Raw genomic sequence first — 15,695 nt, 5'->3', positions numbered from 1 at the left:
GGAAGCGAGCATGCAATTCTCAGGAGCCATCCTGGGGACCCTGTGTTGTTGAAAGCAGAGTGCGTCCGATGGACTCCAATGTATACATAAGGAATCAGGTCTGTCTGACGGATGTCCCCAGATGGAAAATGTCTGCAATTCCAAATGGGTAATGAAACAGTTTCCACTTTAATTCATTTACGTGCAAAGTGGTTCGAAGTAGTAGTTTCAAGTCGAAATTGTTTCATAGACCACTTGTAAGTGCTAACATTTTTCACTTGGACACTTGCATTGTTTCAAGTGCTTTGTATGGTGGTGTGCCTTTTACTACGTTGGCGTGAGATAATATCTAGACTCACTTGTTGCATTTTTTCACCTTTTTGATGGGTCGGGCCACTCACAGTGAAACTATTTCCTTGCTGCTCCATCATTTCTGCAATGGTTACTCGAAGATTACTACAGCAGAGCGTGTTTATAGTAAAGTTGGTTGGACCTCTGAAAAGCTTCATCATATCAGTAGCAAATGGGTCATAGCATTTGTAAACACAGACTGTTGACCCCCAAATAGAATACAATTGGACCTCGTTTTATGAACCCTCGATATACGAATTCCCTCAACTTATGAACGGCTCCACAGGGAACCAAACTTTTTTCGTGTATTTTGACCTCGTTTTACGAACCCTCAATATCCGAACTATGAACGGATTATGAGGGAACGAACCCAAAGTAGCCAAGCCATTCTGACCTCGATATACAAACGGGCGTTATGAACGTACAGAGGACAGGCCAATGGACCGGAGGATAATGAAAGTTCCTCAGTACATGCTGCCAAGGTCAAACATACAATGTCCCAACGCCACCACGTTCCACAAACATGATTCACCATTTCCTGAAAGAATAATTTGGGCGTTTACAGCCGAATGGTTGTGAGTTTGGACCAGGTCTCCGAGATGGAAACATCTTGCCGTTCCAAGAAAGCGTTCAGTCCTGACAGCCGGTGACAAGCGTGATATTTGCCGTTGGAAACAGTCTCATCCGTGCGCGATACGGTGCTTTGAGGACCGAGTGCATGAATCAAGTGTCAGACTTCTGTCATTTCTTCTAAACAGGATAGACCCTGCAGAAAGCATGATGCAAAGCACAATTACGCAGTATTTTCAAAAATAAAACTTATTCAAATCAATTTCCCGTGGTTTTGTGAGGTATTTGTGCACTGCAGACCTCTGACCTCGATTTACGAATACCTCGATTTACGAACGATTTTCTGAGAAACGAAGGGTGTTTGTAAAGCGAGGTTTGACTGTACACTCCTGATTTACACAAGTACACATCCTTTTTGTGCCAATGCTTTCTCTCTTGTATGGTGACAGTGAAAGGGAGTGCTCATTTCTAACTGACTTTCCCAACCCTGTGGATAGGCAAGACCCGTTGACGCTGAGCCAGGGGCCTAATGCAAGCCCGTGAGAATAATAACTTCGCAGTACTTTTCTTGACCTCCACCAATGAATAACCTAATGTGGATATTTTTTATTTTTTTTATTTTCTTTGAAAAAAACCGAATGGAAAACTGAGAAACTGGCAGCAGTGCAGTCAGATATTTATTGACTTTTCTTGCTCCTGGTCAACTGGATCTTGTCCCACCATATCCTGCCAAAATATTTTAAATTGTCTCCCATTTCAGCTGAGGCTTACAAACAGGTTTATGCATCACAGTGGCTGAACACGTTCATGACAGCTGATGGTTCTTGCATATTATGAGTAAGGCCCTCGGGTTTCTGCTCTGGCAAATTCAAAGTTCCGTGGCACCAACTTCTAAAATTCTGCAATTTTCTGTGGCGAGCACATAGGGGCTGCTTTAAACGGGAAACACTTTATTTTCTTGGATAATGCGTAAATAAAAAATATTTTATAAAATTACACGTTCAAAGCACTGTTATGGCTCAGTATTACATACATGATATATTGTGTCCTCCTCTGATGAGATCTGTCACCTGCCATCATTTTATACCTGTTGAAAGATTTCTCAGCATCTACAGAGTTTATAGGAACTTTATAGGAAGGAGTTTACAATACGTGCACTGGGGAAGTTGTATGATCTTTAGGACACTTTTTCTTCTTTCTTTTTTGGATCTTAACTTTTTGAAGGCAACCTCCCAGACATCCAATCAAAATCCCCCACTGCCACCACTGAACTGCACACGGGAAGGATGTCGCCCCTTCCTCAGACAAAGTATGCACAATAAACTTGGGCTTACGTTATTTTAAGCTAAAGTACAATCTGTCTGTGTTTGTCCTGCAGCATGGACAATTTCATAAAGCAGGCTTCACCTCATTCAGGGAAGCGTCAGGTGAAGCCCACTTTGGGGATGTGTGGTTAAACCTCGATGTGACGAAATTCTCAATATATCAGAGTACATATTGCATTTTTCTCAAATCCATCTCCATAGAACCCCATGTATTAGAGACTTCAATATAACGAAATCCATTTACAGCAACTTCGATTTAACTAAGCCGTACCGAAGAATATGAACTGCATATGTTGAATATCCGGGAACTGGAATATCCGCACACCCCTAAAATTCTGTGACAAATGAATGATTCTGCGATTAATTCAGAATTCAAAAAAATTTGCTGAATCACAGATGACTGAGGGCCTTAGTTATGAGTGCATGAAAGTGTGTATCAGGTCTGTGCAGCAGGTTGGGTTGATATTTTGTTTAAATTATGCCGTGTAATATTTGTGTATGTATTTCATAATTTCCGCAATTGTAATTAAAACCGTGTTTATCAGATATGTGTTCTACATGATTCACAAATTGTTTTGTGTAGAGGGGAAGTATGTGAACGGTACACTACCTGTTAACCTTTCTTTGTGTTGGGAGAGGCAACAAAGCAGTCGCCTAAGTGTTTTTCAGTAACCATGTCAGCTTGACCAGGAGAAATATATGACGAGTGGCATTGATTTGAAGGGAACTTCCCACTTAGGGATTTACTACTACAGTCGTGTTCAACTTGAGAAGGAAAATAAATCTTGTTTGTCAGCTCTGAAAATACAGTTGCACCACAGATAGGATGGCTGGACACAGATGGATGTTACACTCCGTCCTGTGCCACGTGTAATGTAATCCATCACACTAACTCTGCTTCCGTATTGTCTGTTAAGTCTGACCACACAACACTACGCTCCCAAATGTGCTTTCAAATGTGCTCCCCTGCTGAGGGTGCCGCAGTATTTCTCCTGACGCGATATTGCATCTCCCAAACTCCAGTGGTGTATACAGGGTGTTTTTTCTTTTTCTTTTTTTGATACAGATTTTTCATTAAAAAACTATAAGGGCAATAGACATCCTGTTTTCACTTCTATCATCTCTGGGCCAGTGGACGTTCTTGGCCATCTGTTGCTCAAACGTCGATTGACTAATTACCTAAAAATTGTTAATTCACTTTTTAATTATAAAAGCTACGAAGTTGTCCCAATGAGAACATCTGTTCCTTTCGGTCACCTAATATCGTAGCCATTTTCAGAACAAAAATCCGTTGTGTAGATTGTCCACAAATAATTCGTGAAGGAACACCAGTTTTTCTTTATTTTGTTCATTGCGCATCTTTGGAGTTTGTAGATGCGCCTTTCCTTCACACCCAGGAGCACAGGAAGGAGCACAGTGCTGCTTGATGCGTCGAAGATGAGCTTTAACTTGCGGAAACAGAACAAAAACACATGTATAGGGTCAGAACTGCCCTTATCTTGGTTGCATTTTCCGTTTCCTTTTCATCTTTTTCCAGGACGCAAGAGGCGACAGTGTGCTCTTTCACCTTCTCACATTGGGGGGAAGGAAAGACGTGTTTCCGAAGATGTGCAATGAACAAAACAAAGGAAAAAAATGGTGTTCCTTCACAAATTTTTTACGGACGATCTACCGAATGGATTTTTATTCTGAAAACTGCTACGATATCAGGTGATCGAAAGGAACAGATGTTCTCATTGGGCCAACTTCATAGCTTTTGTAATTAAAAAGTTAAGTAACGATTTTTAGGTAATTAGTCATTCGACAGTTGAGCAACAGATGGCCAAGAACGTCCGCCGGCCCAGAGATGATAGAAGTGAAAACAGGATGTCTATAGCCCTTATATGAGAAATCTGTATTAAAAAAAAAAAAGACACCTCGTATAGTTGATGGTATGCCCTTCTCTCAATGTGTGCATTACATCCTCATAGTGGATTATGTGAAAGCTTTTGTTTTTATTATTTTTCAGACTTAACAATGAACAGATGTGATTCCATCCACGTGAAAGAAGAACCTCAGGAGGACAGCTTTTCCATGTCACCTGAAAACAACAGAGGTACCAACAGAACCACGGGGGTACACATCACCGAATGCTTTTCAGGTGAGGTAATATCTAAACTCACTGTCAGTGAAAATGGGTCTACACTGTGTTGGTTTTTTGTCTGTTTGTGGGTAGGACCACTCAGGGCAAAGACAATGCTGTGCATGGTCTTTATACATGCAGTACTGTTTTCTCGTTTCTGTGCTGCCAGGCACAACTGCTTTGGAGGTTCCAAGCATCATAGTAATCTCCTTCACTTTCGTGTTGGCAGTTTCTCAAGGACTTCTGTCTTCAACATATGTAGTGACACCAACTACTCATGATTTACCTAACTGCATGGCCAAAAAATTTTCTTTGTTTTCTTATAACTGTTTTCACTGCGACAAAACAAAAAAATACAGTAAACTTCCATTAATTCGACCCTGACGAGAACTCGAAATTTAATCAAATTATCCAAAGGTTGAAAAAATAGGCGGGAAAATTAACGAGGTCAATGTCAGTTTCTTAAAACATGCCATCTGAAAATGTCATCTGAAAACATGCCACATGCCTAACATTTCTCTGCTTACCCACTCTACAGTTATATTCCCACGTTTTGACCATCGATGCAAAGTAAATCATTTTCAATGTCGAACAGACACCTTTGCGAAATCATTTTTTTGTCGAACCGCAATTAACTGGAACGACCTTCCCTCTGACCTAGCTGAGCTCGTTGACTACGATAATTTCCGTGGCTAACTATCCGTTTGATGTCTGTATTCTTTTTATAATGTACTGTTATGTTTTTTATTGTATGCTCTACTTTTCGTGCAGGCCAGGCAATATGACTGGCTCAGTGTTTTGTACTTTTTTTCATCGTCTTTGTGTTGCTGACATGCTTGTATCATCCTACTCCCCCATGTAGCGCTCTTATGAGTCTTTGGGGTACTTTAAATAAATAAATAAATAAATATTGGAGTGCACGCGCACATAACACTGCACGCTCTCTGCCAAAATGACTCAAGTTTAGCTTCCACAATCGTGCACGGGCAGGACACGTTCGACAACGATGATTTTCACTTCCACGAAGTCATCGAACCTTGCAAAGCCCACACTGTATGTTGCACTCTTGTTGCACCGACGGCTTGCAAACGAAAGCTCGGCGAGATGTGAAACAAAAAAAGAAAAACGAGAAATGCCACGTTTCCTCCTCGTCTGGGACTCGCGAGAACTGCGTTCCGCCACCAAATGAATTGAGTTTTAGTGCATCGTACGCTCTCTCCTTTGCGTACGTAAGGGATTGCGTGATGATTCTGCACAATGACAGAACCACCAACCACTTACGCTTACGTACGCAAAGCGTAAAAAAGCGCTTAAAAAAGCGCTGCACTAAAACTCGCGGTTATCGGTATGGACCGGTGCTGTTCAGTCTTCATCTGCCACTTTAACATTAGGGCGAACTTTTCTGTTGCTATGTGCAGTGCAATGCAGGCGGCACAATGTGGGCGACGCGAGTGCCTTGTTTGTGGAGGCATCGGTCGAGTTATACGACGTGGATTGCTTTCACATTCGAAATAAGCTTTTTTATGCATAGAAACATATAGGCATTTGACAGGACCTTCGAATTTGATCGAATTAAGCGAAAAAACGAATCATGGGAAGCCGGATGAACAGAAGAGGTGCTGTACATGGGACTCTCCAGATATTGAAGCCGTTCGCTTACGAAGCCCATGATCTGTGGCATCGCGGTCAGAGGAAATGAGTCCATGTTTTATTGGTTCACCTATTTGGTGGGTAGGACTGTAGCCATAGACATGCCCTTCTACTAGTGCTGTATGCCTTTTTTTGCATGCAGTACAGTCGAAACTCGTTATAGTGAAGTCTCGCGGGAACCGTGAATTTGTCCGTGGTATCCGAAATTCGTACTAAAAGAATGCCTCCAGAAAATGCAGGAGATTGCCGCTAAGCTACGAACAAATGCGTGCACCACACTGTGATATGATACAGTCAGGCTACAACACAAAATCAGCACCCCAAAAAGCATATTTATTTGAAAAGTCACCTCCTCCACCATTTGCAGACGCTTCCACATGCTGACTTCCACTTGGTGTTGATGTCGCCTCCGTGTCAGCTTCCTCCGCGATGGCCGCGGCCCGCCCTTCGTAAAACAGTTTCGAATTGTGGTGTGCGTGACGTTCCACGCTCTGAACAACATCTCAATCACAGTTCTTACAGTTATTGCTGTAGGGGCCTGCTGCTGGTCAATGTCAAAGACCATCCTTGACATAAGGCTCTTCCGGTAGAGGCCTTTTAGCGACCAAATTATGCCTTTCAGAATCATTGAAAGGGTGTTGGCAGGAATCCCGTACTTCTCGGCGACGTTCTTCTTTTTCGTGCCGCTGTCAATATCCTGTAGGATCTGCATTTTTATCTCCAAAGACAACGCTTTCAATTTGCGATACATGGCGTACCAGTAGTAGAAGGTGTATCCACGTTGTCCACACTGCCAGTAGTCAGAGGGAATGAATCACGTTACGCGTGGTCACGTGGGTGGAGATGTGGCGAGGAGGAAGCGAGAGAATGCAGAGCAGAGCGCCAGGCTAGGACGCGAACGCTCATTGAGGTCATTTCCCTCATCGGTGACACGTACGTGCCATCGCTAATCTCCGTGGTTTGGTCATTCCGCGATAAGAAATTCGGGGCAAAAACTTCGCAATACCCGAGGGTGGGATGAAAATAGAGGAGATTACTTCGTTGTAGAAACAGTACTAGAAACAGACAGTATTGGAAAATGAGCAGTCACTGTCTATTTTCTTGCCTCAATTTTTATTTGGATTTAATTCTTTTGATGTGAATTTCGGATGATACAAATTTTTTCCGCTACCCAGTGAGATTCGTAGCATCGAGATTCTACAGTATCTTATCGCGGAGAAAATCGTAGCGAGGTTACTCGCACAGGACAGTGTCGAACATTGTTATACGAGTACTCGGAACCACGGTCTCCATCGCTATACACGGGTCGTTTCCCCGTAGAAAAAATGTATACTTTGACGGTAGCATCATGAACCATCATTTTATGAGGGATATCGTTATATGCAATATCGCTATCTGCGGGTTTTACTGTATATTCTATTGCAACTACCCTGCAAATTACATTTAAATTTCACAGCAGTGTCGATGTTTACGTGAAAAGAGTATTGCATCATCCTTGTTAGCTCTAGGAAAGCCTGATCGCAAGCAAGTAGCAAGGAGAACACTACATATGCTCAAAATTTGCATTTTGTGACAGACTTTTATTCATATACGCACCTTTGCCCATTCATGATTTCATCTTGTTATGTTTCATAGTTGAAATATGCATAATACCAGTGGTCTGTTCCAACAAGTGCTTCTGCCAGCCAATAATTTCTGCTAGAAAGCACTTCTGCTGTTCTGCGTCTTCCCAACATTCCCTTCTCTATTCAGATAGCACCAATAAAAGTGGCTGCAAAATTCATTATGTTAGTATGTCGCCAGGGAATATCCTATTCAATCCAGTCCACTCCAGTTTCCCAAAAATAATGGTTCCCAATGAATACAGGTGAAATATAGCATGGATAGTCTGAGATCAGTAGCAAACTGTACAATATTTTGTCTCGTGGTTGACCAGAGAGCACAAAAAGTCGGTGGAGCTCCAGGCATAGACAGGTCCCACGGCAAGACTCTCTTTCGTATGCCATATTTTCTCAAATGTAGGACAAGCCGCGAGTTTGGGGTACTCAAATTTGGAAAAAAGCAAACAGACATTGGGAGGCAGTATATATATTGCACAGTACCATTTATTCTTGGCAGCTCTTTTCTTTTTTGCTATCTGCTCACAGCTTATGTTGTCCGTTCTGTCCAAGGTGTTAGACAAAAAACACTTTTTAAAAATCGCACAGAACAATGTCGTCAGGCACTTCGCACCAAGCGTCCAAAATCCACTTCGCAGGCACAATTCTTTATCTCTCCCTGTTACTTCAGCCACCTCTACCATTTGCTTCCAATACTGCCTTGCCGCTATAAACTGTCGCCACATTCAGTAGCGAAAGCAATAACTTTGCATTAAAATGCAGCAGAGTGGCAACACTATGACATGAACACCATCCCCATTGTGCTTGTATTGCCGTATATGCATTGCTTAATAGGCGAGCTGCGGCAGCACAGGGAGATTTCAAGGCTTTTCCTCTGCTCCATAAAGACGGAATGGGAGATTTGAAGGCAATAGCTCTGATCCAAAATGGTGCCGCTGGCCTTGGCGCTGCCCAGTGCACTTCGAGGCTGGTTCCTCCCAATGGCCAAACTCTCCTAATAACCGACTCTGCTGGAAATACCAGTGCCATCTGTCACAAGGCTTCGAAAACTGCCTTTCTCTCTCTCTCTCTCTCTTTGCTTCTTTGGGCAGTTTCGCCTACTGTCTTCCTTACTCCGTGCCATAGGACTACAAACGAACATAGCATCTTGTTCTTCAGTTGAACTTAACGTGGAACACAGTTAATATATCTAAACCAAAGTGGTCGTAGAATCACTAGGTGTATACAAGTTGATCAGTGTTAACAATGTACTGCAGAAAGAGGTAACAGTTCCTTGAATTTGAGAAGCACACAGTATGGAGAGGGGAATCTTGTGTTGTCCTCTTCATATTGTGTGTTCCTCAATCTCAAGGAAAATGTTACCTCTAACTAAGCTTTCATCAGCAGCTATGTTCTGTGCCTCGCAAAGACAATTGTCTCGAGCGTAACTACAAAACAGGATTAAACAGCACCATTTTCTGTGCTGATGGGATATTAAATAACGCCGACCGTTGGGCTAGTTGGTATTCCATAGCAAGAGGTGCAAAAAGTGCTGCAAAATGTTACAGGACGGACAGCGAGGAGACACACATAAACAAGGGCCACTAACAACTTTAATACAAGGATGAAAGAAATATTTATCGCCCTGTCCAAAGTGGTTGTGTCGCCGAACAACGGTTTGCATTTGCAGATGCTGCAGTGGGCAGCAAGGTGGCTGCAGATAGGTGTCTTTGAACAAGCATAACAATGTTGTTCTTAATATCGAATTAACACATCTCCCCGTTTGCCCAACATATGCCTTCCCACAAGTCAGCGGGACGCAGTACACCACATTCATCACGCATTGCAAAAGCCTTTTATATTAAATTTTTGGATATTAAATTTTTTGTTTCTGCCTTTAGAAGATGCAACATCTGTTGGTTATTGCGTGAAGGCAAAGCGTCCGGGAAACTTTACTTTACCAGGAAATCATGGAAACAGCAATGAAATCGTCAAGGGCGACTATACAGGTGAGGAGTGTTATAAACTTGGTATGGAGTCTCCAGGGTGTCCCAGGAAACATGTCATTGAATTATAATAAAAAAAACTAAGCCACGCAGAATCATGCGGTCAAACAGCATTCGTTCTTACTAGGTTTTTGCCGCCTTCTGATGTGAACGTCATGTATTGTAAGTTTAATTATGTAAATATTTGTGAGTCTCGTCTCTCGGTGCCAGTTGCATTTCGCGTTTGCACGTACGTTTTGTGATGGCCCTAAAGCGTGAGTTTTATTCTTCCACGTTCAAGCGGAAAGTGATCGATGCTGAAACCACGAACAACAACAACGTTCTTGGTAAAGTAACTTGGGCAGCGTTTCAGAGTTTCCGAGGCAAACGTACAAAGATGGCTTTGGCAACATAAAGAAATCTTCGACTGTTCCAGTACAAGGAAAACCTTTGGTGGGCCGAAGGGTGGACGGCAAGCTAACATTGAAAAGGAGCTAAGCCCTACCGAATGTCTGAGGCACGCAACGACGGCACGATATCACCGACAATATCCGTATGACCGACGTGCGGTGGGAAACACGACAGAAAGAAGTGGTGGGCAGGTGGGCGCCAGGTCCACTGCTGCCCACCATGGGGGGAACCCTGCTTGTCTGGTTTTACAGTCAAACTCCTTTAGGACGAACACCTTCTTAACAAAAAAACTGCTACAATGAATTTTTCTTTGCAGTCTCGTAATACTCCCATAGGTACTAATGTAATTTTCGAACATTTACAACAAAATTCTTTAGAATGAACGTATTAAATTAATGAAGCGATTTCCCAGTCTGTTCCACTAAGAGTTAACCCATATAACGGAAATTTTCCTTACTTTTGTCGATAATAATGGCCCCCGCGCACCGCTAATCCGAGATAAGTGAACGCGGGGCGGGGAGCGGCCTTCCCACGGGCACTGACCACCACAACCAGGTGACCCGTAAATTTGGTTTTCTTGACCTTGGCGTCCGTCACATGACGTCGTAAGACCTCATGCATAGGTCCATGCATGCCGTCATGTGGCCTCTATAAGACCCCGTGCAACACTGAAACCACATTTCTCGACCACATGCTGTGACTGCTGTAAGGCATTGTGGCTGCTATGACTCCAAGGACAACTGCAAAGCGGCAACAGTTTACCCTGGAAGAAAATATTTCCACCCTCGAGGAAGTGGACAGCGGACGGAAAAAAGGTGACATTGCCATGGACTTTAGCATAAGTGCATCTACGCTGTCAACATTCATCAAGGACCGCGACAAGATACAGCGAGAGTACTACGAAAACTACGACGGTGCGCCCGTGTGGAAACGAATAAAAGCTGCAGACTTCGAAGACGTCGATAAGGCCATGTTCAAGTGGTTCTTAAAGGTAAGAGCTCAGGACATCCCCGTATCTGGCCCCCATGCTCTGCGCAAAGGCACGACACTTCGCTGTCATCTACTGCGTGGATGACAAGTTTATGGCAACTCAAGGCTGGCTGCACGCGTTCCGTTCACGGCATGATGTCATATTCAAAGGAGTTAGCGATGAAGAAAAATCAGCTACGCAAGACGTTGCCCAGGGCTGGAGAGAAAAGGAAATGGTGAAGGTACTGTCTGAATATGATGCTGACGACATCTTCAGCGCCGACGAGACCGGGCTTTTCTTCAAGGTCCTACCCGAGCAGACATTGACGGTCAAGGGGGATAAGTGTAAAGGCAGCAAGAAGTGTAGGGGTAGGATAACAGTTCTGTTTTGTTGCAATATGACTGGGACATTTCAGTTGAGGCCTCTTGTGATCGGAAGAGCCAGCAAACCGCACTGCTTCATGCACATGCACAGCCGGCCCACTGACTATTTCTTCAACAAGAATGCGTGGATGTCGGCATCGATCTTCACGGAATGGCTGTTTCAACTGGACCAGACGAGAAAGCCAAGGGCAAACACATCGTGCTCATCGTGGACAATTGCTCTGCCCATTCCAAGCTTCCAAAAATAAGCCATGTGAAAGTGCTGATTTTTCCTCCGAACTGCACTTCTACTCTCCAACCACTCGACCAGGGCATAATCCGCTCAGCGAAGTCTCACTACAGATGACGGATGATCGACAGGATCTTGCTGAACAACAAATGCAAGGTCTCCAAGCCTACAAAGATCGACATCAAACAAGTAGTGGAAATGATAACTGGCGCTTGGTGGAGTGTAAAGAGGGAGGTTATCGAAAACTGTTGGCGGAAGGCTGGATTCGTACTGCCATCGCCCGTGGATGAGTCACCACAGGAAGTAGCCCTGTGCCCTGACAACAATGAATCCTTCCTCGAGGCATAGGGAGCCTACGTAAGTGCTTCCGACATTCTTGAAAATTATCGCTCCAGAGGACTTCGTAGCTGCGGACGACCATGTGATTGTGCGCCCACAACCATCAGATGTGGACATATGTGCGGAGGTGGAAAATGACAAGCATGGGCCAGCGGAAGAAAGTGATGATGAAGAGGAATCTGAACCCGTAATGGTATCGGCTGTCGAAGCTACCCGACTAATTGACTAACTGCAGTGTTTTCTTTCCTTCTGCTCTTGCGTTCCCGAAACGCAGTTTAAAGACTTGGACATTTTGAGAATGTTCTGCATGCAAAGCACTGTCAGGGGCCTGGTGCAGAAAAAGTTGACTGACTTCTTCACATGAAAATAAATGTCCATAGGCAAAACTAGCACTCTCGTGATTCTTTCGTAATCCATGTGTAATTCTATGATACCGAAACTACTACGAGCGACGCTAGTGCCACCAATCTTCGTATTTGTGCAGCACCGTCGTAAACAACACAAATGGCGCTGTCGTTTCATTGGTAGCGGTGCCATGGGTGCTCTTTGATAGCACTTTGGTTGACTTACAAGCTTTATTTTGTAACGTTTATACTATATTTGTAACTGTAAGGCTATCCGTAACTGAAAATAGTAGAAAAGTAGCGGTCGTTTTTCTTTTGTTGCTCTTGTGGAAGCTTTGTGATGCACTCGTGAAACTTGATTTTGTGCATCATATATAGTCGTTCTCTGCAGATCTAATGTCACTCCAAGACAGGCTATGGTAATTGTGATAGCTTAGCACTAATCACGGTCCTCTTTACCTGCTGATATGAACCTTCATCGAGTCCGCATCCTCTTTAACGAAATTACCTTGAGAACAAATTTTTTTCTGAGTCTCCTGAGTTTCGTTATAAAGGAGTTCAACTGTATTTCTTCATCACAGCAGTTGTAAAAAATAATAACAACAGCAACAACAATTGTGCACATAATTAATAATGCATGTATCAAATATGTCAGAATTTTTTTTCTGCGCAGGTTAGTAGATACATAATATACCTGCTGTTCATCTTTCTTTGTATTGGAAGAGATATGTGCAAGAATGGAATTTCAGCGAAATGCTGCTAGTACATATATATATTTCTTTTTTGCAATTGAATGCTGCAATTTTCGAAGTTAAAGTTTTTCTTTACACAATCACAAATGACATTGGCATTATCTAAATCTGCCATGGTATATGCTACCTGTACTTCAGGACTTTAGTAAGTCAACGCTGTGCACAAATCTAAAAATGTCTGGGATTGGCTTAGACTTGCAAAACGTGATTCTAGGTCACAATGTATGCACCTGTATGCTTTAAACTGTTGCTTGTACACTGATCATGTTGAGAAAATACTCGTCGGAGGTGACATACCTTGAGCACATTTTTGTACTTTTAAAGCAAACACATGAAATATTCACATTAATGAAACATGAATTGGCTTCCTGACCTTCCGGCGTTCGCCACTTCCTCTTATGCCCCACTCTCAGTATGTTCTCGATATGTTCTTGCAGTGTGTTGTGTGAAAACTTTTTTTTTGTTTCTTTTTTTAAAGACTGGTCAATGAACGGAAGAGATTCCATCCAAGTGAAGGAAGAACCTCAGGACCACAGCTTTGCTGTATCACCAGACAACGACAGAGACTACAGCGGAGGTATCATCGAAACCACAGCGGTACATATCACCAAATGCTTTCCAGGTGAGACAATATCTAGACTCACTGTAGATGGAAATTGTTCCACATTGTGTTGATGAAATGTCAGCTATGCCGATATCCTTAATACTGTAAACATATTTTTATTTGCGATGTACTAATTTTTGCGAATTTCGCGACCACTGAAAAATCGTGTAAAATTGTACTCGCGGACACAGCTTGTCCTTTATCCCACAAAAGGAAACAGCTCTGGAATCGCGAAATTAAATACTTGCTGCTACACAGGGCTACTAGGTTGTTGCTAAGCACGTACTACCCTCTTCCATACCTCTTCGTCGATGTCAACACAGCCCAACATACTTTGCCACAGTTTTGGCAACCCACGTGCTAATGAATAGTGCCAACTAGCGCCAAATCCCATAGCGCAGCGGCGATTGCCAGAACTACTATCCCGGTGCTGGGAGCTTTGCTGATGTCCAGGTCTCTAGTATAGTAGTAGGTCGTGCTTCACGTATCTGTTCTTGAAGATGGCGGACAGCTGGGTTCCACTGGTTCCGTGATAAGTAAACAGTGCAGCTAAGTAAACTTATCTTAAGTAAGAAAGATAAGTAAACAGTGCAAGTTTTACGTACGATTTATCAATGTGTAACACCGTCAACGAGATTATGGAACGACGAGTGACGTAAAACAAATATCAATCACATTTGAGCTCTTTGTGGGATTCTGTGCATTTTCCAGAAGCTTTCTTTGAATCGCACACTCCCATGTCATGCTGCGTCATGTACCACACTACAAACTGCTGCACTTCACGTCTAACATCTGGATTTTGTTTTTAATGACCACCGTAGCACAAAAACATGCACACGAAAGCTCCGAAAGCTATGTGGATGCAAAAGAACTACCAGAGCACATATTGCCACTTAGAAATGATGTTTCGGGTGTCTGTAGAGTTAGGGCAGAGCATAGGTCCTAGAAATGCAATCAGCTGGTGCACCTTACCCCCTGTAGATTGCTATTTCAACTCACAACACAGCCCATGGGGTGTAAAAGAGATGGGGCCAATTTATGTGAATGTCATCATGGGTGAGATCACTGGTCAGCCTCTGAATTAATTCCGTATGCAGGAATTATTGCACAAATCTCTTCGTATTTAATATTTATCATGTAGGACATGATAAGCAATTTGTAAGATGCAACCATGTCTGCAGCATTCTCGACGGCCTCTTCCCTTTACAGTTAGAGATACGTTACCAAATGGTTCACAAAGGCCAGTTTTACAGGGCCCATGTAACTCGAGTCTTCATGGAAGGGAAGTGACGCTTTAGCATAACCATTAAGGTTGTGCGAATCCGAATATTTTAAGTCGAATCGAATATCGAATCGAATGGAGGAAGAAATTCAAAATACCGAATCGAATATTCGTGCAAAATTTACAGTATGCGACTTTCGCACTAAAAGTTTCCATTTTGTAGCCCATGGCTTTAGTGTAATTTTTGTGACATTAACTGTCGCAAGAGATACGTGCAATTCTTCTGCTATAAGCCCCTACTCTTTAATTTTACATGAGACTGCTTCCTGCTTTTCAGGTGAGCCCACACTTACTGGAGTACTGGAGTGGTTATTTTCATTTCAAAATTTTATGTCAGGCAGTAGCATGTTATACGGATGGGGCTGTAATTGTTTCAGACAACCACAGGCCATTTGGGAAACAAACGAATTGGCATCCTGCCTCAGCTTTGCCATGAACACCCTGTAGTTTCTTTGCACTCGCCCTAGGAAGTTGCACTACTGAAATTGTAGACGTAAAGGACATCTTTAGGACACCCTTGAATCAACGATGAAAACGTCCCTTCCATGTTGTTCCAGCCTCAGAACATCAGTTTCTCTCTTGTTTCTCTCTAGGACACCCTTCTTGTTCGTGGGCTGTAGTCATTATTCAAGAGTCCTAACTTTTTAAAGGCAACCTCACAGACATCAAATCAAAGTCCCTCATCGGCACTGCTAAACTACATGTGGGAGTGGCACCACCCCTTCCACAGGCGATGTCTACAAAACTAACTTTGGATAATGTTATCTTAATCTAAACACTGTCCCGCCTGTGTTGGTCCTG

The 15,695-nt window shown here is 43.0% G+C and overlaps 1 protein-coding gene across 5 annotated transcripts in view; it reads left to right on the top strand.

Moving 5' to 3' along the window:
* The window catches only part of LOC135378622 (zinc finger protein 714-like), an 80,033-nt gene that overhangs the window by 7,291 nt on the left and 57,047 nt on the right, over nt 1-15,695 (top strand). For all 5 annotated transcript variants that reach the window (XM_064611697.1, XM_064611694.1, XM_064611695.1 and 2 more), the window contains 3 exons: nt 4,234-4,365; nt 9,497-9,604; nt 13,487-13,630. In XM_064611697.1, the coding sequence (XP_064467767.1) occupies nt 4,234-4,365; nt 9,497-9,604; nt 13,487-13,630 (384 nt within the window). The remainder of the gene's footprint in view (nt 1-4,233; nt 4,366-9,496; nt 9,605-13,486; nt 13,631-15,695) is intronic.

The sequence above is a fragment of the Ornithodoros turicata genome, chromosome 1, assembly GCF_037126465.1.
Source record: "Ornithodoros turicata isolate Travis chromosome 1, ASM3712646v1, whole genome shotgun sequence".
Lineage (NCBI taxonomy): Eukaryota > Metazoa > Arthropoda > Arachnida > Ixodida > Argasidae > Ornithodoros > Ornithodoros turicata.
The sequence above is the reverse complement of the archived record's forward strand: the minus strand, read 5'-3'. Positions and strand labels throughout refer to the sequence as shown.